The sequence below is a fragment of the Melospiza georgiana genome, chromosome 3 (genome assembly GCF_028018845.1).
Source record: "Melospiza georgiana isolate bMelGeo1 chromosome 3, bMelGeo1.pri, whole genome shotgun sequence".
Taxonomy (NCBI): domain Eukaryota; kingdom Metazoa; phylum Chordata; class Aves; order Passeriformes; family Passerellidae; genus Melospiza; species Melospiza georgiana.
The window spans coordinates 36,088,157-36,112,575 of record NC_080432.1 but is presented as its reverse complement, the minus strand read 5'-3'; the positions used below and the strand labels follow the sequence as shown (position 1 = coordinate 36,112,575).

The following is a 24,419-nucleotide window of genomic DNA, read 5'->3' as shown; positions in this document are numbered from 1 at the left end:
ATGGGATAATCATTTCAGACAGGCCACAGCCAGTCCTCTGGTGATCTCTTTTTGCTCAGCAGATACCTGGGCTAGACTGAGGTGCACAGCACAGGACACTGCTTGGGGTGTCAGGATATTCACTTTAAAGGGCACCTGAGTTTAGTTTACAGTGAGCCTGGAAATGTGAATCCCTTTGCACTGATACACAGCAGAAAGAAAACTGAAAAACAACCTGAATCATTTACAACCAAAGCAATAATATCCCACTGCTCCATTGATAACACTTGAGATACAAACCAACAGCAACAAAACTGCTAGCCAGAAGTTCCAGAGAGTAATTTAAAACCACCTTGCTGATCTTACATATTCAACACAGAGAAAAGCACACCAAAGCAACTGTAATGTATAAAATAGTTTATTACTATAATAAATAAAATTAAACTTCTTTTTTTACAAATATTATTTGTGCTTGTTTAAAAATGTTGACTAGGGATATCATTAATGGAGGTGGCTGCATTTGTATCTGAAACATTCCCAGACAGTGTGTATACACACATACATACACACACCGTCCATCTACTGGCAGCTGCTTTGCTGACCACAAAAATAGTATCTACTCATTCTCTGTTTCTAGTCATGCTTCATTGAACAAAGTGACAAATGCAAAGAAAAAGAACTGAGAGTATTTGGTGGATTTCTGAAAGGATAAAAACAAGTGAAGTACATTGAAAAGCGCCAAAGCAACTGCATTAACTGCATATCAATCAAGTGTCCATGCAGTGGTGGCTAAATATTGAAACGCAGACAGGTCTCCAACAGATGTACAAATATTGATTGTATGTAGGTACAGTAATATAACACATTCATTGGAAAACTTGGTATTTCTTTATATAGCAGTTCATCCTGATACAAGATTATTGAACTTCTTTCATCTACAGCTAAAATGATTCTTCTTCTATGTTAGTGGTCACAGATTTAGTGGGAAGAAGAAAGAAGCCCGTGAGCCTTTCAGAACAGTTAGTGAAAACCCCGAACTGTTTTGTTAACATCAGGCATTTGGATCCAGTTACAGAGATGTTCTGGGATTACACATCAAATATGTTTACACAACACTCAACAATCAGCTTCAAACAAATTACAGTTGCAGGTAAATTCACATTAGCTTTGTTGATCTGTAAAAAAAAGCCTGTGAAACACTTTTGCAATATGACAGGTTGGCTCCCTGATATACAAAAGTGTTTAGACAATATCTATGTCTCTTTGTTTTATGAGGGGAGAGGGCAATTGGAGTAATTAATTATCCTAATAAGAAGGCAATAAGTGGAGAAAGAAATGTGATTACCAGCAAGTGATTTCCATTAGATTTAGAAAGCTAACCAAAGTGCTTCATCTTTAGGCAACACTGTAAATACTACAGAACATTAAGAAGGAAGAAGAATGGAATCACAGTTTGAATTATATCACTTATGAAAGGGTCTTAAGGCTAAATGCTGGATATATCTTATTGCAAAAAAAGCTTTGTTTTTATTTAATTGAATCAATGCTTCCCACAACAATGTGGTCAAAATGATGTCAGATTGGAGGATACAGTATCCTACTGTGCCTCACCTCAAATTTCTGGAGCTCCCCCTGCATGGGACTCTCTCTAAAAGGTTTGTCTTGATGTATCACAAGTGCAGCAAAAACACAGACTTTGTTATTGCCAATACACCCACAGGAGACTATGTGGAAATGAAAAATTCAGTAGAAGATGCTTTTTGCCACGTAACACCAGGACAAGAAAGCAGAGCTGCAGCAACCATGTGTTATGCTGCCCATGAGAAGAAGGATAGGCTCAGCACCTTTAAGACAGTCCCTGGTACCAGAAAAAAATACATCCATCTATTCCACCATCTCTCTTGCAGGAAAAGCCATGATGAACACTACCAGGGCAGCTTGGCTTCAGAGATACTGTGAGCAACAAACACCAGCTTCTAAGCCTTATCCCCACCAACTAGGACACAGCATTTTTCCAATTTCACAGGGATTTCTCTTTCCTGACTATCATGACCCTCACCAGATCTTCTCTTAGTCACACTATCTACCAGACTCACAGTATGAAGTTGAGGCCAGCTAGAAAAATCAAAAATCATGGCCTTAAAAGTTCAACAGTTAACAAACAAGACACTAACAGGACACTCAGTGGATGTCTGCTGGGAAGATTTAAGCTCCCTTCTTGACTGGAATCAATGAGGAATGTGCTTTTACTTAACAGAAATGCAATCCATAGACTTATCTATACACAGATATTATATATATGTGTGTATGTACACGCATCTGCACAAGCGTAATCATACACCTCGTTGTTTATATAGCAAAGACAAATTATGTCATCAATTCTCTCACAGATTGGTTAAGAGTGATTGAAAATATATCACCAGATAGTCACAGTAAGTATCTTGTTCAGTTCATTAAGGGAAGTGCTGTAGAACAGAGCATCGCCTCCGAAGCTGTTAAACAGGGTGTTCGCTGGGGCTCAGGGCAGAACTGTGGAAGAGATTTAAAGGAAGAATGGTGTTTTCACAAGTATACTTGTAATACCAGACAGAAGTAAATGTATCTGAACAAGGTAGGGGTGAGGGCTGGGGTTTGCTTTTTTAATCCTTTTTCATATGCTGCATATTTTTATTCTTTGTAACCATTTAAGCATGAACTTTCAGAAGTTCCCATTTGACCAAATCATAATACAGGCTCCTTCCCTCAACTACCTTCTTTTGGCTGGAATTTAATTACACCATATAGTCAGAATGGACCATATAGTCACATCATCTCCTTTAGAATGATGCAGGTCGTTTAGCAGGTTGTTAAATGGCAGAAGCACTATGCCAGAACACAGTCAAAACTGAGGCTTTGGTTTTTGTTTGGGTTTTTTCTTTATACCATCTACAAACATTTCCTTGTGAAGGGGCAGAGTCTTATTTTCAGAGATCCTTCAGTTCTAAGCTGGAAAATAATTAAGTGAAAAGGCTTAGCCAACACGTAGAGAGGAACAAGAGAAAAAGGAAAAGCTGACAAATAAAATCAAAGAACTAATAACAATTCTGATGGGTCCACATGCCATCCAGCCATGGGCATCTGTCTGAGTATAAGGCTCAGTGGAGAAAGACAGATTTGTAACATAGGGGCTTTTTGCCACTCTTTAAAGGAAAAGTGCTGCATCAGCAGAGCCTGAGCACCATAGCACAGGTTCAGATTAGCCTGGGGTTCAAAGGAGTGGGCATGGATTTGTTAATTTTTAAACCACTCAATAGTCCAGGGAATCCAAACTCCAAAACTCATCCTAGACAGTACTTTTTTTCAAATTCTCTTACAACAAATACAGGTTGCTGAGGGATGATGTACTCTTCTACAACCAGTGTTAGTGCCTGACAGTTCATAATAATGGACCTAATCTCAGCTACAGCTGTGCAGGTCTGACTGGCACTGACTCCTGTCTGGGCTCACCTGGAGCAGACACCCTGAAATGTCATTGTAAGGAGCAAGCAGAGTTTCTCTGCCATTTCCTGACCATAGCAAAGTTAAATTTGGCCATAATCTTCAAAGACATTAAGTTTTAAGTAGAATTCAGGTGTGTGTTACAATCTTTGAGGGCTTTACAAATAGTAAATGTCTTTATAGGCCATTGTAAGAGCCTGAAAAAAGCCTTAGAAAAGGACTGGGTTCACCCAATCACTGTTATACAGGGTGGGGAGGAGTTTGGTATCATTCTGAGCATCACGCTACACAAGGAGCATCCCCAGAAAATGGGGACTTGTCTGCCTTTGTTCACAGCCTGGGCAATTATTACAATTAGGGGGCTTCTGGGGCTGGTCCTGGTGGGATTCCAGGCTGGGCAATCAACAACAGCAGAATAACCTTTGACATATCCCTGAGGGCACACAAAAATATCACTGAGAAACAATTCAATTCAGTATCAGCAACAAAGGGCCGGTGACCTGCAACTGCACATTTACTTTTAGGTTTGCACTGCAGTTCTGGAGATACTAGGCACATTCTTGGGAGGCTATAAACATTTCCTCCCTTGTCCACCTGGGATAAGCTCAGGTCCATGTTTATCCAGCTGCAGGTAAATGGGTGTCACTTTCACAAATGACTTGCTAAGACCTTCAGCCTTTCAAAAACTTCATGAAGAGAAGTGTCATGAATGTCATGCTGGTGAGGAATTTGCCTGGATCAGGAAACTGACTCCAAGGCAGTCTCTAAAAACTTGCTGGAAATCAGTTACAAATCCTTGTATATCAGTACACCTGGGGTTTACTTAGGTAGTAATTACTGTCTAAGAAGACCAGAAAGAAAAAAAATCATGACAAAGTTTTTCACAGAAACTGTGGATGGATGGGTTTCTGTGGCAGCCATGCCATTGCTGTTGCAGGTACCTGCTGCCACTTACTTAGAGTGATTAAAGCACCAAACACAAACAGCGTGGCTTTGGTCAGAGAGTGCCTCCCTCAGCACTGCACGTCTGCAGTGAGCAACTGGAAAAGACACCAGGTACCACTGGAAAAACCTAAACATGGAACCAGAAATAAGGAAGTACCTTCTTGGTTTCAGAGCAACTCATCTCCCTGCTTGCATTTCCTTGTGGGAGGGAAGAAGGTAACCTACAGATATGAACCTGGGAGTTGTTTCTCAGGAGTATTTCAATCCTTATTCACAGTCTGTGGGCACCTCCATACCAAACCAAGGAGTAAGACAATAAAAGCCAATCCTAAACCACCTGCCTCTGGACTAAGAAATGGTGGTGCTGGCTTGGAATAATTGTTATCTTTGAGAGCAAGGGCAGTTACTGCAGGAACAGGTAGAAACAACCACTCTTGACAGCAGGACCTGAGCTGGGAGCTTTGCAAGGCACAGCCCCACCACTGTGCCAGTCATCTGTGGACGTCCCAGCTCCCCAGGGAAGTCTGGCACTGTTCTGCACTGCCCTGTGCAAGCATCAGGCCAGCAGAAATCATTAAAATTGATCGTGTTCCCTGCTCTTCTGTACTTAACATGAACAAAAATCTTCCCCCCAAAAAATCCCGTGTTTCTTTGTAAATGACTTAGTACCAAGGAAAAAGAATGAGATTTAACACACACAGTGTTAAGACCTGTTGACATGAAAGATGAAAACCCCTTAAAGTGTGGTATGGCACCATGCTTCTGAGATCTAAGCTACTGTTAACCAGTGAACAGACCAGATCAGTGGAGTGAATGTACTGTGAATATACACCTGTATCCCAAGGTGAGAACACAAGTCATGACACCATCTATGCTACCCTATATGAATAATGAAGAATAGTTTTGGTAAAGTGCTTCAATCTTCCTCTGAAAAAAGTTATGAAAATATAAGTTTTGGAAACATCTCCTTCTTTAAGAAGCAGATCTCTTTGTTTCCTTGCTACAATAGCACTTGCATACAGTAAGCACTGAATTTCTACCTCTACTATCCATTTGCTTCCAAGCTAGATTAGATCAGGAACAACACATCTGGATGTAGAGGAAAATGCCACTGTCTGGCACTGCTAAAAATTCTGTGAAAGCCTTTGGCTTCAATGAACATTATCAAAACAGAAACTTCTGAATAATAATTTAACAAGAATTAAAAGAGCAGATTCATAGCAGAACAGGACATAAATGCCACAGTATATTTTCATTGGGAGGCAAATCTGCAGGACCTGTTAGTGATGTTTCAAATATGTTGTGCTGAGGGCTGCTCTCAGGTACACTTCACACCCAACCCTCCAGCAGCTGGAGTTGAAAGCAGAAGTATCAAATGTTGAAAGACATCTGAGACAGAAGAGAAGTTTTTTGAAAAAGCATAAAAAGGTTGGAAAAAACCATATCTTTGATTCAGTGAATGATTGTGGAAGATCCCATTTATTAATAGATCTGAAATACTGTGGCTATTTTTGAAGATGTTGCCAAATGTAATTGTTTTAGCAGTATGTCAGTTTGAAATTAAAAACCACATTTTTTTTTCATCTTATTAGCCCTTCCTTGACTACCCAAAAGAAACTTAAGCACACAGTAAAATACATGTCTCCTACTGCTCTTTGCATTTTTACAGCTTTATGAAAATATACTGTGACATCCAACGTGTTGTAGAGGTGACTGAGACAGTGACAGCAGCAACAAAACAAAAAAACAAACAACCCACCAAACACTGAAAAGATAAGCACCCTGGCAAGTGCTTATTCAGATAGGCATAACCCGAGCTAAGGACATAAGGCATGCTCCAAAAACCTCAGAGATCACCTGGGGCTCACGGGGATGGCTGCTGCTGTCAGAATTCTTATTCCAACATCCCAGGGGAGAGAAGGGGGCTGGGGGGGGTAATGAGGACAAAGGGAGGAAAGAAAAACTTTAGAAACTGTACCCTTGCTGTCAAAAAGGCTTCAAAGTCAGCTGCCATCTTGACATGAGGTTGCAATTCCTGTTACCATACCTTTTTAGACAGAGGGAACATGCTTAGTGAACGGATCCCTCATTTGTTTTCAAGAAAGATTAAATGTAAAGTGTTAGGGGGCTGTTTCTTTGTTTGTTGGTTTGTTTGTTTTTAAAAAGAAACACCTCAGCTAGCTCCAAACACGTCTTTTTCTGATTCAGGAGACTGGGGCCTCGATATTTCAAACAACTCCTGGGGTGACTGGGAGCTTCTTCTTGAGGTCAATATCCTAAGTATCTCAGCAAGCTGGTTTTCTATATTGGTCATTTTTGTGTTTAAAGCCTTGATGTCCTCTTTCAACTCATGCTTCACTTCTAGCATGGTGGCCTGAAGAGTCTGTTCTGGGATGGGATAAAAGGAATGCTTGACCTCGGTGAGGACCGGGCTGTGGTCCTGCGGGCTTCTCGTCTCCCCAGCGTTATCCAAGCGCAAGTCACTTTTTGTAATGCCACTGTCACAAGAGTCTGTCTTCTTCAGGGTAGCTTCTCCTGAAGCTTTAGTTCTCTCAGGTAAAGTCTCCATGGACTCTGCTTTAGAGACCTTGTTCCAGTCTTCGCCCTTCCCACAGGCCTCCTTGAACTTGGCCCAGCCTTTGCGCCGGGGGTACTCCCCCGAGGCCTTGCAGGCCGTGTGCTCCGCCGGCGGGGCCTGCAGCTTGGCCTGGTCGGAGGCCGCGGAGGTGGAGGCGGGCTGGTAGGACACGGGCGTCGCTGGGCTCTCCCGGACCGTCACCACGCTGGCCTTGACCACGGCGCGAGCAGAGGACTGCTCCCCGACGGCATTGCCCTTCTCCACATCCAGCTCGTCCGGATCGCGGCCCCTCTCCGCCGCGAGCCGCGCTTCCTTCTGCTGCCTGAACCGCTGGAACAGCCGCCGCACCGGGTGGTCCGGGGGCAAGATCAGGGGCGCTTCATTCTTCCTCTTCATCCTCTCCTCTTCTTCCCGCTTGACGTCGCTGATTTTCCGGAACACAATCTACAGAGGGAAAGAGATTTCACTCTGTGATTAACTGCACGCTTGTTAAGGGGGAAAAGTTGGAGAAAGAATTGTTTGAAAGAATCTATTTTAACTGAGACTTGCACAACCTCTGCACATTTATAGCAACATTTTCAAATGTCTTACATTGTGTGGAATGTGGCTTATTTCATTATTTAAGAGCAGACACCATCTGTCTTATAACACCAAAAAGAAAAAAAAAACAGAAGAAAAATACTTCTCCAGCTCTGACAGTCAGAGTAAGGCAGTGCCAATGTAAATATAATGATCCCAGGAAGATACTTGTTTTATTTGGTGTTAAAAAGTGACTTCTTGTATTTGTTTTCCTGACTATATGGTTCAGTACCAAGTTTCTAATGTTACAGAGCCATTCCCATCAGTCTCATCTCAGAGCTCATTCACTGCAAATGATCTGATACTATTTTAGTGCAGCTTGGCCACTCATGGTGCCAGTACAGCAGAGACTACTCTGGACTCTTCAACAGCAGTTTGCAAAGTGCTTCTTGCCCTCCCTTCCTCCCACATATTCTTTTAGAAGCAATGTGCAGTTTAAGGATGCAAAGCTTGAGTCAATTCCAAAGCCAGAGGCACAAGGACAATGGGAGATGGGCTTGGCAAGACATGGGGTAGCTGCTCGTGGCTTGATTACCTCAGAAGCTTGTAGAGCTTCGTGCCTTAATTTATCTCTTTATTTCTACGCAAAAGAGAACATTTTTGCACAAAGAAGCATTAATTTTCTATCTACCCTCCTAATTATATCTTCCTGAGCCTCTCAGGCTAAGTGATCTCTACAGGAGCAGCCCAAGGATCTCTCCCACAGGTTGAGATGCTGTGAGGCTTCTACTGAAAAAAGCCTCACAGCATCTCAACCTGTAGCCAGGCAAGGTTTCTTCCTTGCATGTGATGGAAATACATTCCCTTCAAAAAGTCTGTGCATTTTACATCGGTATTGATATTTTTCAGGCCAACCCAAAAACTCCACTCTAGCACTAATGAAGAACCAGTAAGTAGCCTAGTTTAAAAATGAGAGATCCCCAAAGCTGAAGTTTGCAATACAGAGGGTAAAAGATGCAGCCCACAGCTTCTACTGAACATTGATAACTAATCCCTTTAGCTGCTTTGGGGAAAATCCACTTAAAGACCTTACACTTCAATGCAGAAATAACTTTGAGATTCAAATCATTATTAGGAAATGTGTAAATAAACCCATCCCTCTGTTGCAGACAAATTTAAATTAAACTAAAGTTAATAAGCACTTCTTCACTGGCACGCACAAAATAAATGTTTCTCCAGACTCCAATGCTTCTTGACAGTTTTGTCATTGTGGAGCAGGGAAAAAACCATCTTAACAGTGCATCTTTGGAAGGAAGAAGTTGTCAGACTTGGCAGCATTTCCTAAATACAAAAGAATAAAATTAGCAGGAAGGATATTTTATTTCCAAGCTGTAATTAGGAAACTAAATATGAGATAAGAATAAGAAAACAGGGTACTTGACAGTCTTTTTTGTCTTCCCTCCAGGGAACTCACTCTGCAATGAGCTCAGTAGAAAGTGGACAAAGCAGTGTAATCCTTAGAAGTGAAAGAATAGCACTCACAGGAATTCAATGCAATCCTGCAGGCCAATAGCTTCCCACACACTGGCAGTTTCCCACTTTACCTGAGGGATGAGTGCCAGCCCAGTGTTAGGGGAACTGCCCCTCTTGCTCTGCTGAAGCCAAGTGATGCCAGGCAGGGTCCCAGGGCGTCACTCAGCAGCATCCTGAGGCTGGCTCTGGGGGCATAAAGCCCCAGCACACCAAGGCAGCTGCCTGACCAAACCAGGTCAATTTGTCCCTGCAAAACTCTGTGTCCCAAAGACTTCCCTCTCCTGGGGTTTGTCTGTTAGGTGTGGATATCCACATCTGTGCCAGATGTAGCTAACAGGGTTCACTCTGTACATGAGCATGTTGTCTTGGTCTGACCTATGGATCAGGACTTGCCTTAAATGCTCAGAAGGGATGTGTGACTGACTGGTGTAGTGGAAACACTCACAGGGATCATCAGGGAAGGCTTTTCAGACCAGAGGCCAGGATGCTTTGCAGAGTCCATGTCTAGGCCAGACCCTGCTCCACACAGCCCAATCAGCACTTGTCTGGAAAGTACTTGAGCATCTCTTGCTATTTAATGCCTGGTTTTTGCAACATAAATGGGTAAGTTATGTGACAGAAGCTGTCTCTGCTACAGCACCATGCAGGAGAGACAGCAATGACCAAGTCTCAAGCAATCAATTCCATATTAACAGCCTGGCCCAGTCCATATTAGCCCTAGCCGCCGCACCTCAAGCAGTTAGTAGCATGACCTCTGTGGTGGAGGACACAATAAATTTACCAGCAAATGCAGAAAGGTGAGCACTGATGGACAAGCTGTTGGCAGCACTCACCCACCCACAGCCCCCACTGCTCTGCATGGCACTGCCTAGGTAAGCCCCCCTTTGGATGCCAGGCACGCTTTGCCATGGAGGAGCTGCCATCAGCCTTCCCACCATGTGGTGGCCAGCCTGAGAGACCCAAACACACCTTCCCTGCTTTGCCTTCGGGAGATCCCACTGCAGCAGGAACAGGAGTGTGTGTAGAAGGAGATGTATAAACCTTGCCTTTGCCATGGGTACTGCCACCACATCCCTGATTTCCATTTTCCACAAGACCTTACACCAGCTCCAAGGGAAGTGCACCAGGGCAGCAGCCACTGCATGAAAGCAGAAATGCAGCCCTTGGGTCTCCCACCCTGCCTGACATCTTCTACAGATACCCATTTGTGTGGCAAGCTGTGCTCACACAGTGCAAGTCAAACATACACACATTTGCCAGGGGACATCCCTCCAACTCTTGGGCTGGCTCCTTTTACCTGACTCCTGAGACACTGGAGAAACAGCTGAGAGCGCAACTTCTCTTTGGGAAGCTCAGACAAAGCTGTCTCTTGTCACCCTTTCTGCAAGTTCCCCAATGCTGAAGTTTCTCCAGACAGCTCCATATTTATGTTGTAAGCAAAAATATTACAGCTATGCAAAACTCTGCAGTAATTGAAAATGCATTCATAAACTCCACTTTTGATTTTTTTTTCTGCCTTTTTTTTAAGATTAAATGCTCCTTATAAATAAAAATACACATAACTTTAAAGTTGACTCTTTTCTTATAAATGCTAAGGAAAATATTGTTTTCAAGTGGTTTATTTTCAGCAGCAGCCAAGTTATTCAGAAAATCTGGCTGGTATGCCAATGGATGTACACCTGCTCCCACAAGCAGTAAGAGTACAAAGGAAAAGGAAATAGATTTCATTTGTTATAAGGAAGAGAAGTCTGGACCTACTTTTTCATATGGAATTTGACAGGGCTACAAATATGACCTTACTCAAAGTTAAAACCCAAAATATTGTTGCAAAGATCCCAAGCTAGCTTTTAGAACAGTACCTCCTTAACCCTTTCTCTAAGCATTCATGCCTGTCTGGGAAGGAGCAGAGCTTTACACCCTCAAAATCTCCTAGACCATGTATCATACACTGCTCAAACACAGGGGACTTCACAAGTTATGCAGTTCTCCAGAACACTGCACTCTTCAAGACCTAAGCACACAGGTCCCACAGAAAAAACCTAGTTGGGAGCATTTTAACAGTATGTCAAAACCCAAAAGATGGACCAAGAACCTGAATTGAGATGAAACAACATGAAATTTAAACACCAGGCCTAAAGCTGCATATTTCACACCTCCAATCTCAAGTCTCATTTCATAATTCTGCTTTTATTAAAAAGGTGCTGAATCTTGTACCTCCATAGGGAAGCTGCCCAAGCTGCCAGAAGTTGGAGTATTGTGGAGGTATCAGCCTAGATTTGCCAAAACCTTGAAAAATAGCCCTGTTAGGCACAGATTCTTGCAATTGTATGAACATTTAACCAAGGCATGCAGTGATGATGATGATGATGGCTCTATAACAATTTCATTTTTTGGAAAATTCACTCAGAGACAAGTGGAGAAATGCACTGACACGTCCTGGTGCACTCCTGCTCCTCTGTATCCCTACAGACCTATGACAGAATACTCTCTGTGACCATAATCCTGCCTGTGCAGGAGTCCTGTCCAAGAAAGAAAGACAGTGTTACGCCAAGCACTTTTCCCTTTCCTCAGCATTATCTAGTTGTGAAGTCTTCAGTGACTTTGGGTAAAGTCACTTAAGTCTGCCTCTTTTGAATCATCATAGAATTTTCAAGTTGTATTTCCAGAATAAATGTTTTTACAAATTAAAGTCAACATATTAAAAAAATGAAGTAGACATAATTGAATACTTGGTTGTCAAATGTGGATTGCCCAGCAACTGTTACAAGAATTTTACTGTGCTCAGCATTGAAACCCAAGCATCATTTAAATAACAGAGTGTGGACATTATTTGCGAATATGACTTTCATAATTTCTTTATGATAAGACCAGGAGAACAGATGCCATTGTGACCCCCAAGATTAAGGCAGGCCATAGGATTGCTCTGAAGGGGCATTACCTGGAAGGAATCTTGTTACCACTAGACTGCATCTTTTAGAAAAACATCCAGTTTGATGGCAATAGGGAATCCATCATGACATCTAGATGAAACATTGCTTCACTTTTTGATTCAAGGCTAAGTTTCATTGAATAACAGAATCATAGAATCATAGAATTCTTTGGGTTGGAAGGGTCCTTAAAGATTGTCCAGTTCCAACCTCTCTGCCATGGGCAGAGACAGCATTCACTAGACCAGATTGCTCAGAGCTCCAGCCAACCTGGCCTTGAATGCTTCCAGGAATGGGGCATTCTCAGCTTCTCTGGCAACCCTCACAGTGAAGAATTTTTTCCTATTATCTAATCTAAACCTACTCTCTTTAGTTTGAATCCATGACCTGAGTCCTATCACTACAGGCTCTTTTAGGAAGTCCTTCTCCATCGTTCTTGTAGATTCCCTTCAGGTACTGGCAGGCTACAATGAGGTTGCCCCAAATGTTCTTTTCTCCAGGCTGAACTTCTCAGCCTCTTACTTCTCTCAGCCTTTCCTCATGGGAGACGTGCTCTACTACGTTGTCCACTGTCAGTACCTGTTCTTGTCATGAACTGTTGGTTGTTCACAAACCCCACCAGAAGGGTGCTGCCTGCCAAGTCATGGCAAGCCCATGTTCTTTGCCTCTCCTCACATTGCCAGAAAGGCAATCAACAGAAGGGCAAGGCAGGAATGATGCATTAGCCACCAGATTTTGGACTTGCATGCCAACACTGCATGAGACAGACTTAAAGATCAGGGGATGCTACATTTAGACATATTGTGAATGTATTGAAAACCTTCCCCTGCAAATGCTGAAAGAGACCTGCCTGCACCTGATATGAAAGGATCTTTTAGTCTTGTGGAAAAACATCCAAGGTTTTTTTCCACTTTTATTTGTAAGGACTGATCCAAGGCCCACAGGAATAGATAGAAGTAGGATTTAGAATAGATACAAGTAGGATTTCATCATATTTTGAGTCAGGCTGTCATCATGGAGTTACAATTAGGAGATTTCTAGCCACAAAGCTGCTGCTATTATTAGCTCTGCCAGCTTCCCTTCTTTCCACCTCTATAGCATGCACAAATACTGCAAGATTTGGCAGGTCTTCCTCAGCACAGCAGCAAGTAGCATGGCATTTTCCTCTGGTGCTTAATAATTCTCTTTCATAGACACAAACATTCCCAGAGTCTGAAAGTGCCAAATATCATAAACAATTAAAAGCTTAAAATTGCTTCATACAGTGCTCACAGAAAATGAACTTAAGCGTGAGGAAAACAATCATGAAGAGGCATTCATTATTACACAGTCCATCCAGGATCTGCCAAGAACTGATGAAAATATCTTCAGGCTGATGTTAGTCCGATGAAAATTGGATCCAATCTTTCTTCCTTTTTTATTTTGGTTTTTTTTTTAAGAAGCAAAGGGGGAGAGAAAATGGAAAGAGACAGAAGGCTCAACAATAAAAATGCTTTTAACCCTGATGTTAAAGAAACCAAAGCTGCACGTGATCAACATAGAGTGTGATGATGAGGAATCCATATAGCAGTGTAATAGAGGTGTCAGGGCAAAAGGAGCCTGTGGCTTTTGCAAGTTTATGGGATGGCTTGTCAGAAAGGAGGGAATCACTGGTCCTACCTTCTCATTAAATACAGGATCAAGAGAATGTGCAATAATGTTGCAGATGTCATTAAGTTCTCTCTAGCTTTACTGTCTATAATAGCAGAATTTCATTTCTGCTTGTGAAGAGGAACAAGCTTCTCTCCAGCTAAGGTCACATGCCTTCTGGGCACTCTCAAGTATTTCTAGTTTTGATTAATTATCTGAAAATTCAAAGCAAACTAAGATTCAGAAGGTCCTGGCAGTGGGGCTGTACAGGGGTGCTTGTGTCAGCAAGCCTCAGGGATCCCTGGGAGACACAAAGCCCAAGGGCCAACATGTGGATGGGCACAGCCCCTTGTGCTGTGGGGTGTCATCACCCTGCCCTTCAGACAGAGCAGTACCCAGTTACTTTTCAAAAACCAGGCTTCTGTGCACTTCACTAATAAACAAGTGCTCAGAAGAGACACAACTTCATAATTACATGAGCATCCAGGCTACCCAGATGAAGAGAGGAAACAAGGCTTTCAGTCTCTACAGAACAACATCTGGGCTAAATGTTACTGTCAGGAGCACTATCAGCTTCAATAGTGTTGAAATTCTTCTCTGTGACAGCCTGCTTTGTAGCCTGATTACAAATTCTAGAAATATCAACTCAGATATTAGTGTTTAATCGTGTCACTATTACTTATTTAGAAGTTCTACACAACTCAAGGCTCCGCTTCTCTATGCCAAACTCCTCATTCTAATTCAGGTTTACAGGCTGTGCTAGTGTTGAGGGAAAAGGGAAAAGCTTTTACAAAAATACTACCGAAAACAAGACAGAACTATGTCTAAAGCAATTAGTGGAAATAATAAAAAACCCCTGCCTGATCTGCAACAGACTCCCTAACAGGTTTTGAGGCATTAAGAGATGTGTCTTCCCCACAACAGATTTCAAAACACTGTCAACAATAAACTTAGACAACTGCACAACTAAAAACCACACAGGTCTGAATAGACACAATTACAGCACATTATAGCTCATTTAGCAACCTCCTTCACTAATGTAGAAAGGATGCAAGAGAAACAGGGAAAAAGAAGCCATTGAAATAGATATCTTGCTAAAGATCTACTAGAAATTCATTATTCTAAGATGAAAAGTAGCTGTCACAAGCAAATACTTAATGTGCAAACAAGAGCTTAGGGAAATTATGCCGGATCTGAGTGGTGGAATGTTATACCCCCTGAGAACTACTGTGTCCATCAAAATGTGAAATGCTCTGCAGGACCTTCTTGTTTCTAGTTAATGAGGAAAAAAAGAATGTTTATGGGTTTTGACAGCCAACTGTCAGCAGTTTCTAGCAGCAACTCCTATAAAATACTATTTTCATGTTTGTTTGGGGGGGGGGGGGGGTTTGCATTGTTTTGGTTTTTTTAATCTTCTTTTTAGCACATGGGGTGCTTTTCTAGCTGTGGGCAGACATCAAACATGCTACCAATTCATGTAGTGTCATCTTTTATTCCAGATCAACACACTACCTGCATTCTTGGGCAGACAACACTGCCTCAAAAACTGCTTTAAGGAGAGCCCAAGGCACAGCAGGAACTCACCTCTCCGTCACCTAAATTACAACTATACAAAACATCATATAATCTGTACAACGTGCTTTCTCAGGACTCAGAGTCTGTTTCTCCAAGCTCCCTGTGGCTTGCTGCCATTTACTAAGTGTTTTCTGGAAGAAACCAGGCAATTTGTGAGAGTCAAGGATTTGGGATTTTTTTCCCATCTCTAACTCAGACACAAGATACAATTTCACTTGAGATCTGAATTGGATGCAGAGGTCGTAGAGCTGAGAAAAGCAATGATGTGTTGAGGGAATAGTTGCTTTCTGTGATTACATTTGGATACTAGCTTGCCATTAAGATAATTTCCTCTTAGATAGTGTCTTCATTCCCTTGTTTTTCCTTCTGCTTTCACTTATCTGCTTTCTGTCATTAGGCTTACAGTGATTGACAGGTATTTTACTTTCCAAGAGAGGAATCAAATGCATTTTCAAATGTATTCAAATTAATCAGAGCTTACCAGGAGCTTACAAGTCATTCAGCTACCTTCGAATGCCCACTCGCAAACCAATCCACACAAACACAATGCTCCGTGCTCCCAATGCACAAGGGTTGTGCAGCTCTCAAAATTATAAATTGAGAATTACACTCAGATGAAAGTTGCCTGCATAAATTGCCTAAGATAACATGAACTCTCTTTTAATGTGTCTCTCTCTGAGCTGACAGGCCCAAAGTTCAGCTATAATATTGAAGAAACACAAACTAACCTGCAGCCCTGCACAGAAAGAGAATAAATCTTCTACCCAAGTCGGTGGCCCAGTATGGCTGCACAGTCATGCACAGCCAAGCACCCAGTGCCACCCAAGTGGTCAGTCCTTTCCCTGTTCAGAAGCCTGGGTAACATTATGTGAGAAGGAAACAAACCACCTATAACTGAATGAGAATCAGCAACAAAAAAAGTGCACTGCTCACCATTTCCCAAAGCAGCTGTCAAACCCTCTCAGCCCTAAAAGTCAGGAGCTTAAAACCTTGAAGGGAAGACAAGAACTGACTGTAGTGAGGTGTTTCAGACCTTTCCATTACAAGAGCTCCTCTAAACTCTCAGTTCCTAGAAACAATCTCTGCCGGTTTCCCACAGCCCAGGTGCAGCTGGTGATGGGAAGTGATCGCCCATCTCCCTTATCAGTTGCCAAAACTGATAGCTGTCTCCCATCCACTAAATCCACAGGTGAGCTAATTAAAATACCCAAGGACAGGCTGGTCCCTCCAAGTAATTTCACACAGAATCCTTTAGAGCTGAATTTCTTGATTTTGTTTCAGGTATTTTAGTTCTGTGAAAGCAGACACTTATGTCCCATGCTGAATGTAGATTCCAATACTAGCAGAGGTATTATCAGTATATTTCATTCACACTTCTCCAAGAGTTTTACAGCAATTTCTCAATCCTTCCAATATGACCAATGCCATTATTTTTTTACTAATGTGGCACCAATTCTTAGGGCTCTATTGGCCTTTCAGTTTATACACACACAGAGCAAGATGTCATTATTCAATGAGGTAAAATGGCCTGTTTCATGGGAAGACATCACAGGCCCAGCACACAGTGTCTCATGTCACATAGTGTCTCATGTCAGCCACACAAGTATTTATCAGCAGTTTGAACTGTCACTTGTGCAAGACATCTTTTCTGATACAACTGGTGAGAGTTCACCCTTACAAGTTTCAGATAAGAGATCCTCAATACAATTTGTCCGGTGATTTCAGACATGCTAAACTTTCATGAATTTCTCCTGAAGAAAACACCTGCTCTAGAAGAGGAAAACCAGGATAATTCAGCAGGAGAGCATTGTTTCTTCACAAGTAGACTGAACACTCATTTTTAAAATATTTACTATAATCTGTATTCAAAGAATGACAAAGTTAGAATTGAATATTGAAAACCTCTACACACCTTCTACCAGGAGCAGTAGGAGCCACAAACTCCAGACTCCCTGAGACCATCAAATGAGAATCTAAAAGGCAGCTTTCACTCAACCTTTGTTTGTACCACACCTGTCCCTCTTATACAGACATGGGCAGATACACAGTGGTTCACTCATCCCCAAATGCCTTTTCAATCATAATTCAGGCTGCATTTGCAACCAGTTTTGTTAAAAGACTTTGCTTAGAAAAAGTATGTGCTTGCATCTGACTCTTGGGACACTATGGTCATGGTTTTGTCTACCTTCTTTTTCAATGAGTAGTTGGAAAGTAGCTGACAGTACCCATAGAAATTCCCTTGTCCCCTCTGCCAAAAGGATTTGAACACCCCTTTAGGGAGCACAGCTCTTGTCATCACATTATGGGGACAAAGCCTCAGTTCAAACTCCGATGTGCACAGAGATGCCATAAGGGAAGCTCTCCTTCCCTTTCCCTCCCTTGCCAGAGCTTTGCCCTGTGACAAGGTGACTGTGATGAGACTCCTGCCCACTGCAAGGGAGACACAGGCCAGGACGGCTGAGGTTACCCCAGGGAAAGCTTCTCCAAGCCTCCCTGTGTTTCACTTTGGAAACACACACAACAGGACATCACCAGGAGGGTAGGACCCCCACATTCTAGCTCCTGCTTCAGCAAATGCCTCCACCACTGATTCAAAACAGAAAAATCTCAGCTGGGGAGACAATGACACCTAATCCCAGAATCCTTCCTGTACAGCAGTTTTACCATTCTCTTCCATCTTCTCAAATCAGTAAAAAAAATTAACTTTCTGAACCTGAAAACTATCCCAGTTTTATCGAATAGTGCCCTCCTTCTGCTCTGCAACTCTAACCCTTCATTTCCCCGAACTAAAATGTTTCGTTTCATCTTACAGACAGCTTTTCATTTAAGCTTTCTCCTCTTCTCCTATTTTTCCACTTCACTGAGACAATGCAAAACGTTTAATTTTCACTGGAGAGGCAGGCAGGCAGGCTTGAAGAGTTCAGCTTCAGTAGCTGAAGTGAGGAGAGCACAGAGTGTACGCTGCCGTGGTTGGTGCTTTTAAGAGATCAATAAAATATTGATTGTTTAACTATCGTGCTTTGCCATCTCCACCTTCCATGTTCTAACGTCACACTGGGCTAAACTTGAATGCTTCAGGTGACATCTCCTTGCTTCCTCCTAAGGAGCATTGTAAAATCAGTTTTCTCCTTGATCCCCTGTCTGAGATAAGAGAGAGACGTGGCACAGAGCTCACCCTTGAGCAAACTGCTTCTCTTCCACTGGTAGCACTGGGACATCAAGCCTTAACCTCTAAGCACCACTGAAATGTGATATATTCAAGTTTCAGAGAAGCCACCACCAATGCCATATCTCAGATTAGGAGTGCAGTGAGCTTTGTAATCTCAGCTTAACTCCTCCTCACACTGCATCACAGGCTCTTTAGTTCCCCATGTGCATTTATGGTTTATATTTACATAGCATAATCTTCTTATTTTTAAAAGAAGAGAGGCATCTTTCAAGGAGCTTGTCATATTATGTTTTGTTACCCATTTCTAGTCTAATCTTTCACATGAACTGATTCTTATCCCAAGTGTGGGAATGTAAAACACCACCATCCTGATCAGAAATAAAGTCTGTGAGCAGCACACTATACTCTCACTTCCCTGAAAACAGGAAGAACTACAGCCATGGAGAGGTTGGAGAAGCAGCTGGAAGTCAGGTGGGTTTCATGTTGCCACAGACCCATTCTGCTTTGTCACCACCATGTTGCAAAGTTGTGCCTGAGGAGAGGAAGGAAAGGTTTGCCACGTCCCTCATACAACTTGGGGGACACAACCAAGGCCTCAGGCATGTGAGATCCAGTTGGGAACAGTTCCCAAAGCAAAGCTTTACCTAAGAGTAGACATTTCAATGGTGCTATTAAGTTTTTCTGTTATGACAATGATTGTACTTGACTACAGTGTATAAATTTGTTTAATTGCTCAGAATTAAGCAAAGGCAAAAAATCCCTCTCTTCCTGTCTCCATGAGAGCTCTTCTCTCTTTTCTGTTTTCTCTTATGCCTTTGTAAGATATCCAGTCTGCAAGAATTACTAGTCCCAAAATTCACTTAAATTTGCCCTGGTGAAAAGATGTATGATCCTATACCAGAGGCATAGGCTGAGACATTAAAAATATTTATCAAGGGAAGGAAACTATTTCCTTAGCAACTGAAGAGTGCAGCAGACACTTCAGCAGTTAAGTAAGCAGACTCCACAAAGAGAGTATTTCAATACAGTGGAAACAGTCATTTCATGGAAAATGCTATTTTGAGATCCAAAAAAGACAATGTTATCCAAAATAATGTTAGTCATGGATCTAAACTCTAGGAAAGACAACAGCAGATGTGGCCAGTGCATCCCCCTGAATCTGAGTAAACAAGGCTTAGATCAATCTGTTATGTGTGCACACCTGACAAAGACACAGCTGAACAATCTAACAAAGAGCTCAGAGAAAATAAAAGTGTTTGCACAAACAGCAAACCATGCTGAAGAATCTCTGCCTGACATTGTTTTCAACTAAGAGGTTACAATCCTCAAAAACACAGAGCAGTCATCATTATATAACCAGCACCAGCAACTGAAAGCTGGATTTTGGCAACAGCTTCATCATCCCACAGAAATGAAAAGTGCTCTTAATTTTTTACATAATGACTAATCATAATCCTAATCAAATGAACTGCTTTTAAGACCATCTCCTTACTGCATAATAACCCCATTTCTCATGGGAACTCTTTCAGCAGTTTGAATTTGCCACCTAACTTCTGTGTACCCACTTCCCATCACAGCTCACGAGCAGGTGGACCCGAGCCATCGCTGTGTCGTTCTAATTGCAGATTATCCCAGGGCTGGGAAGGACTGACAGATTTTAGAGGACTCAGAGGCTTGTCAAAGATACATCTCATCCTCCACCCCTGCTGTCCTCTCAAATGCTCCTGAACTCTCCCAACACACATCCTCATCACCAGTCTGCCCACAGCACAGATTTATATCAGGCTTTATCTGGCTCTGTGCTACTGATCACACAGGGGCCTTGCTGCAGAGATTTGGGCACCAGATCCATAAAAAGAAGCTACAGTGCTTTCAGGCTTCCAGCAGGTTTTTCAAAAGTCAACAGGACAAAAACATTTTATCTTGAGATGAAACAGCACAATTCCTACAACTCTTGGCATGGGGACTCCACATTGGCCCTGCTGAAGCAAGCCTATGGCACATGCACACACCTGGGTTACTCTGCACAAAGCAGTTGTGCATGCTTTGAATTTATCCATTTCCCAACACTTGGAGCTACTATTATATACCAAGTAAAATCTGGAAAAACTTTAAAGATGTGGCTTCCAACCCTCCCTTCATGACTTTTATGTAATGCTGCACTTTCGAGCAAATACTTGACTGCAAAGGCACTGAAGGGGCAAAGAGATGGTGCACTCATTACACCAGCACACTGGCAAATCTGCTTCACATTCAGATGGAAACCATTTGGCTCAGAAGCATCATTGCATAGTAAATCAGCTGTAATTTCCATTATTCTCATTGTGCTACAGGGGCATCCAGTCCAAAATGCCTGTTTGGCTGAAGTGGATGGAACCACCAGGCAACTGCTGGATCCAGCTTTTGTTCTTCAGTGACAGAAGGCTCTAGAAAATGCTGTCAAGGAGGGTATGGCAATGCTGGCAGAGACTATTTAATCTCCCTAAACTCCAAAACCTGCTCACTTATAACTTGGATCTGATGCCAGCTCTCAGGACAAGAGTCCTCCTAGCAGGATGCCAGTACTGGAGCATCTCTTGACGTGCTGCATGCTTTCATTATGTGGAAAAGCTGTTCTCCAGCTCCGTGGTGGGTAATGAGCTCCCCACTGTGCTCCTCACCTGGGTGCCTGTCCCCATCCTCAGCAGAGGCCTCACAAGCACCTGCCCCACAAGCAGAGGGTGACACATCAACATGTGGGGTAAGTGTGGTGTCCCTGCTGCAGGGCAATATGGAGAGGGCTCTCTCTCACTGCCTCCAAAAGTGTCTGAGAACAGTAAATACACCACCTACCTTTGCCTTCTCAAAGCCAGGTCTTGCACCAAAGGAGGTCAAGAATTAAAATGTTTGCCAACAGCCCTCTCTCTGCTCCCCAAAGCTCAGAAGCAGAACAGACAGGGCACAAAAATATTTTCCCAGCACACAGAGTTGAACACACAAAGCCCCTCTCTCATGCACAGACAGTAGGGAGTGCTGAAGATCACCAGTTTCATCTGCAGCCCGTTTACTTCTAAAACTGTGCCAGGCCTGAAACTTTTTAGAAGAGTTGGGAAAAAGAAAAAAAAAAGAGTTTTGAAAAATAAAATAATTAAAATAAATATATTTGACCTCTCAAATCCTAGAGGGCCCTTGGGAATATTTGTCAGCAATGTCCTACGCTGCTGAGCATGGGCAGTGGGAGGAACAGGGTGGTGGGAGGTCTGCAGGCAGAGGTGCAGACCTTGGCAGCACATGAGCTCAGCTGAAGAGGCATTCCTGTGCACACAGAGGCAAGAACTTCCCCAGCAGCCCCAAACTATAAACTGTGGTTCAGCCATGATGTTGGACTAAATTAAAACACCCTTTGAATAAGTGGTGCTCAGGAATCTTTTCAATTTTAGTTGCAAATTCACTTCTCTCCCCTCAAATAATCTATCTTACCCAGCTAGAAAAAGCCCAATCCAGCTGCTATTAGATATTTTTTTAACAGGAGAGTTTATGGGATCTGGATTTTGAAACAGATTTTGTCTTTAATATTCCTTTTACTTAGCATTTGCTGTTTCATACATGACTTCTTAGGAAATGTGGTTTATTAATAAAGAGGATTATTTCTAGAATATTAGTTTGCATTAAACCAGCTAAAATTCAAAGTGCTGCTCTTCAAAATCACCATCCTCAGAATACTATAAATTGAAAAGCTGTTGCTTCAGTAAGTCGTGCAATTTTTAGCATTTATCTTAAACATGACTATGTATCATCACCTGTTCTGCAACCCAGCTGCCCTCAGCACACTGTCTGGAACTCAGTCTGCTAAGAATAAGAGTCTCAAAACCTGCAGGTTTATCTTGCTTTGCTTTGCTTTTTTTTTTTTTTTTTTTTAATATACATTTATAGCATCTGCATCCAACCTTCCAATCTTGCTCAGGTGCAGGAGTGATTAGAAGAAGATCCTTTAAACTTTGTTATTAGAAGCTGTCCCCTGTGAGAGGCCCAGGTTTGCTGCTGAAGGGTGCAGAGCTGCCTGTGAACAGCTGGCTGCCTGCTGCTGCTCTAATGTGCAGACCCAGAAGGACTCAGCAGAAGCACAGGATGCTGCTGCCATCACTCCCTGTTAGCTGAGTCTAATTGCTTCACAGGACATCTTGCAACTAATCAGCATACAAACCTCATCTTTGCCCAACTCAAGAGAAGAGGATTCCCCAGAAAGAAGAAGTTTTTCTGTCTTAATAGATGTTTGGCATATCATATTGCATTTGATTATCTTCTTAAATACATCATTTGCTGGATACATCTACCATATCAGAGCTTCAAAGAAGCAGTCATCAGGCAGATGAGACGACTCAGATAAAGAGGAGAATACTTTCAGCATGTACCTTGGGGGCAAGGAGAATCTAGGCTCATTTCTGCATCACAGCCAGCTCTGAAAACACTTGGTCCTTGTGCCTGCATTGGTTATTCAAAGTGCATCTTGCCAAATGATCTCGAGCACTGGTGCTAAAGCCATGAGTCACTCCTGATTGTCCGAGATTTTCCAAGGCATTTACACACTTCAATACAACATTCTGTTCTGGTTCTCAGAGAGGCTTCTTCACACTCAAACCTGTTCAAGGACAAACCTACTCCAGCAACTACCGACAGCAAAGCAGTGCTGAGACACCCCAGAATTTGTAGCTGCTGTTGGCTTTGTAGTTGGTTGTATTTGTCACAGACAGGTCAGAAGCTGAGCACTGCCCAGTCAGTGCCGCACGCAGGGCTGGGCTGGGCTCAGAGCCCCGAACAAACGGGAGGCAGGGAGAGGGAGCAGTGCAGGGCTCTGCTGCCAGCTTCCTGCAGCAATTCACTGGCCAATCACCTCAGCTCAGATGGGAATCTCTGCCCAACCCCAGTGAAGTGCGAGTGTGAGACAGGGCTTTTCAGTATGATGGCAAGGGTACCTCAGGAGAGACAAAGAAGCCTCCTGAACTGCATGAAAACATTTTGATGGCAGTGGGGACACCTGCCAAAGAGCTGAAATCAAACTCCAAACAGACCACATTATCCTTTCTCTACACACAGACCATTAATTCTCCAAGCTGTAGTCTGGCATGATGATGCTATATCTATTTTATGGAAAGGGAACCAAAGACAGAAGAAAATAAATTATTTCTTAAAGGCTGCCAGAGGCGGGTTTTTGCAGATCAGAGATGTAGACTGGTATCTCTCAAGTCTCGCATTAATACACTGAACAAAGATTGTTCTTCCTCTTGCAGGCTTGGACTAAGTGATCAGAAGCATTTATGATACCAGGCACTGCAGAGGTCCTGCAGGACCTGAGTGCTGCACAGTGGCTACAGACTGAGGCACTGACAGGGTGATCCAGCTATGCCTCACTGGGTTTGTGGAGAGCCACACACACAGGAGACAAACTCAGAAGGCTTCTGGCTAACCAAAATGCCTCCAAACACAGCCACAATTCACAGATCAAACACCCAAGTGGAATACTGACTGGCCTATGTTCTCACTTTGCAGGAGTACATCAGGCAACAAATTTGCGAATGCATCATACACTGCATTGAGATGTGTTTTGCATGTAAGGGAACAAGGACTGGGATACTTCAGACTCCCTGTGGCTGATGGCAGCATCTCATCTATTTTTGTGTTTTGTTCATTTGCCTCCTGACCATGAGGGTCAGGAGGCAGGACAGAGCTGTGCTCACTGCTGGGGAGGTCAAACACTCCTGGGCAGTGCAGGATGCAATGGGAAAATTCATCACCTCTGATGAGGCCATTGCTCCAATGAGGTCTTTTAAACTCTGGTGGTTATAAAAAGAGACCCAAATGCCTGAACAGGTGAGGGTGGCAGTTCTACTTTCTCCTTTATGTTCTCAAAGCTGAGATAGGGTCTGCACTGTGCTGCATGTCTACCCTCTGCCCACACTTCACCGCCAGATTGAGCCCTAAATTTTGAGTCTAACTATAGCTGATGGCACCCTCTTAGCACTGGCAGTGTTAGGCAACAAGCAGATGTCACTGTGCCTTCTAACACATCGGCGGACACAGCTTTAAAGCATCATGACTTTGTTGAAAACTT

The 24,419-nt window shown here is 42.8% G+C and overlaps 1 protein-coding gene across 2 annotated transcripts in view; it reads right to left on the bottom strand.

Moving 5' to 3' along the window:
- Positions 1-381: 381 nt before the first annotated feature.
- KCNH1 (potassium voltage-gated channel subfamily H member 1) overlaps positions 382-24,419 on the bottom strand; it is a 181,577-nt gene continuing 157,539 nt past the window's right edge. The window contains exons 11-12 of one of the 2 annotated variants that reach the window (XR_009114253.1): positions 6,380-7,423; positions 382-2,508 (exon numbers count right to left, since the gene is read on the bottom strand). Coding sequence is in view for 1 of the 2 variants with exons in the window: in XM_058020444.1 (XP_057876427.1) it covers positions 6,575-7,423 (849 nt within the window). In the remaining variant the exon portion in view is untranslated. Of the gene's footprint in view, positions 7,424-24,419 lie in introns of both variants that reach the window. The other variant, XM_058020444.1, reaches the window with a different exon arrangement.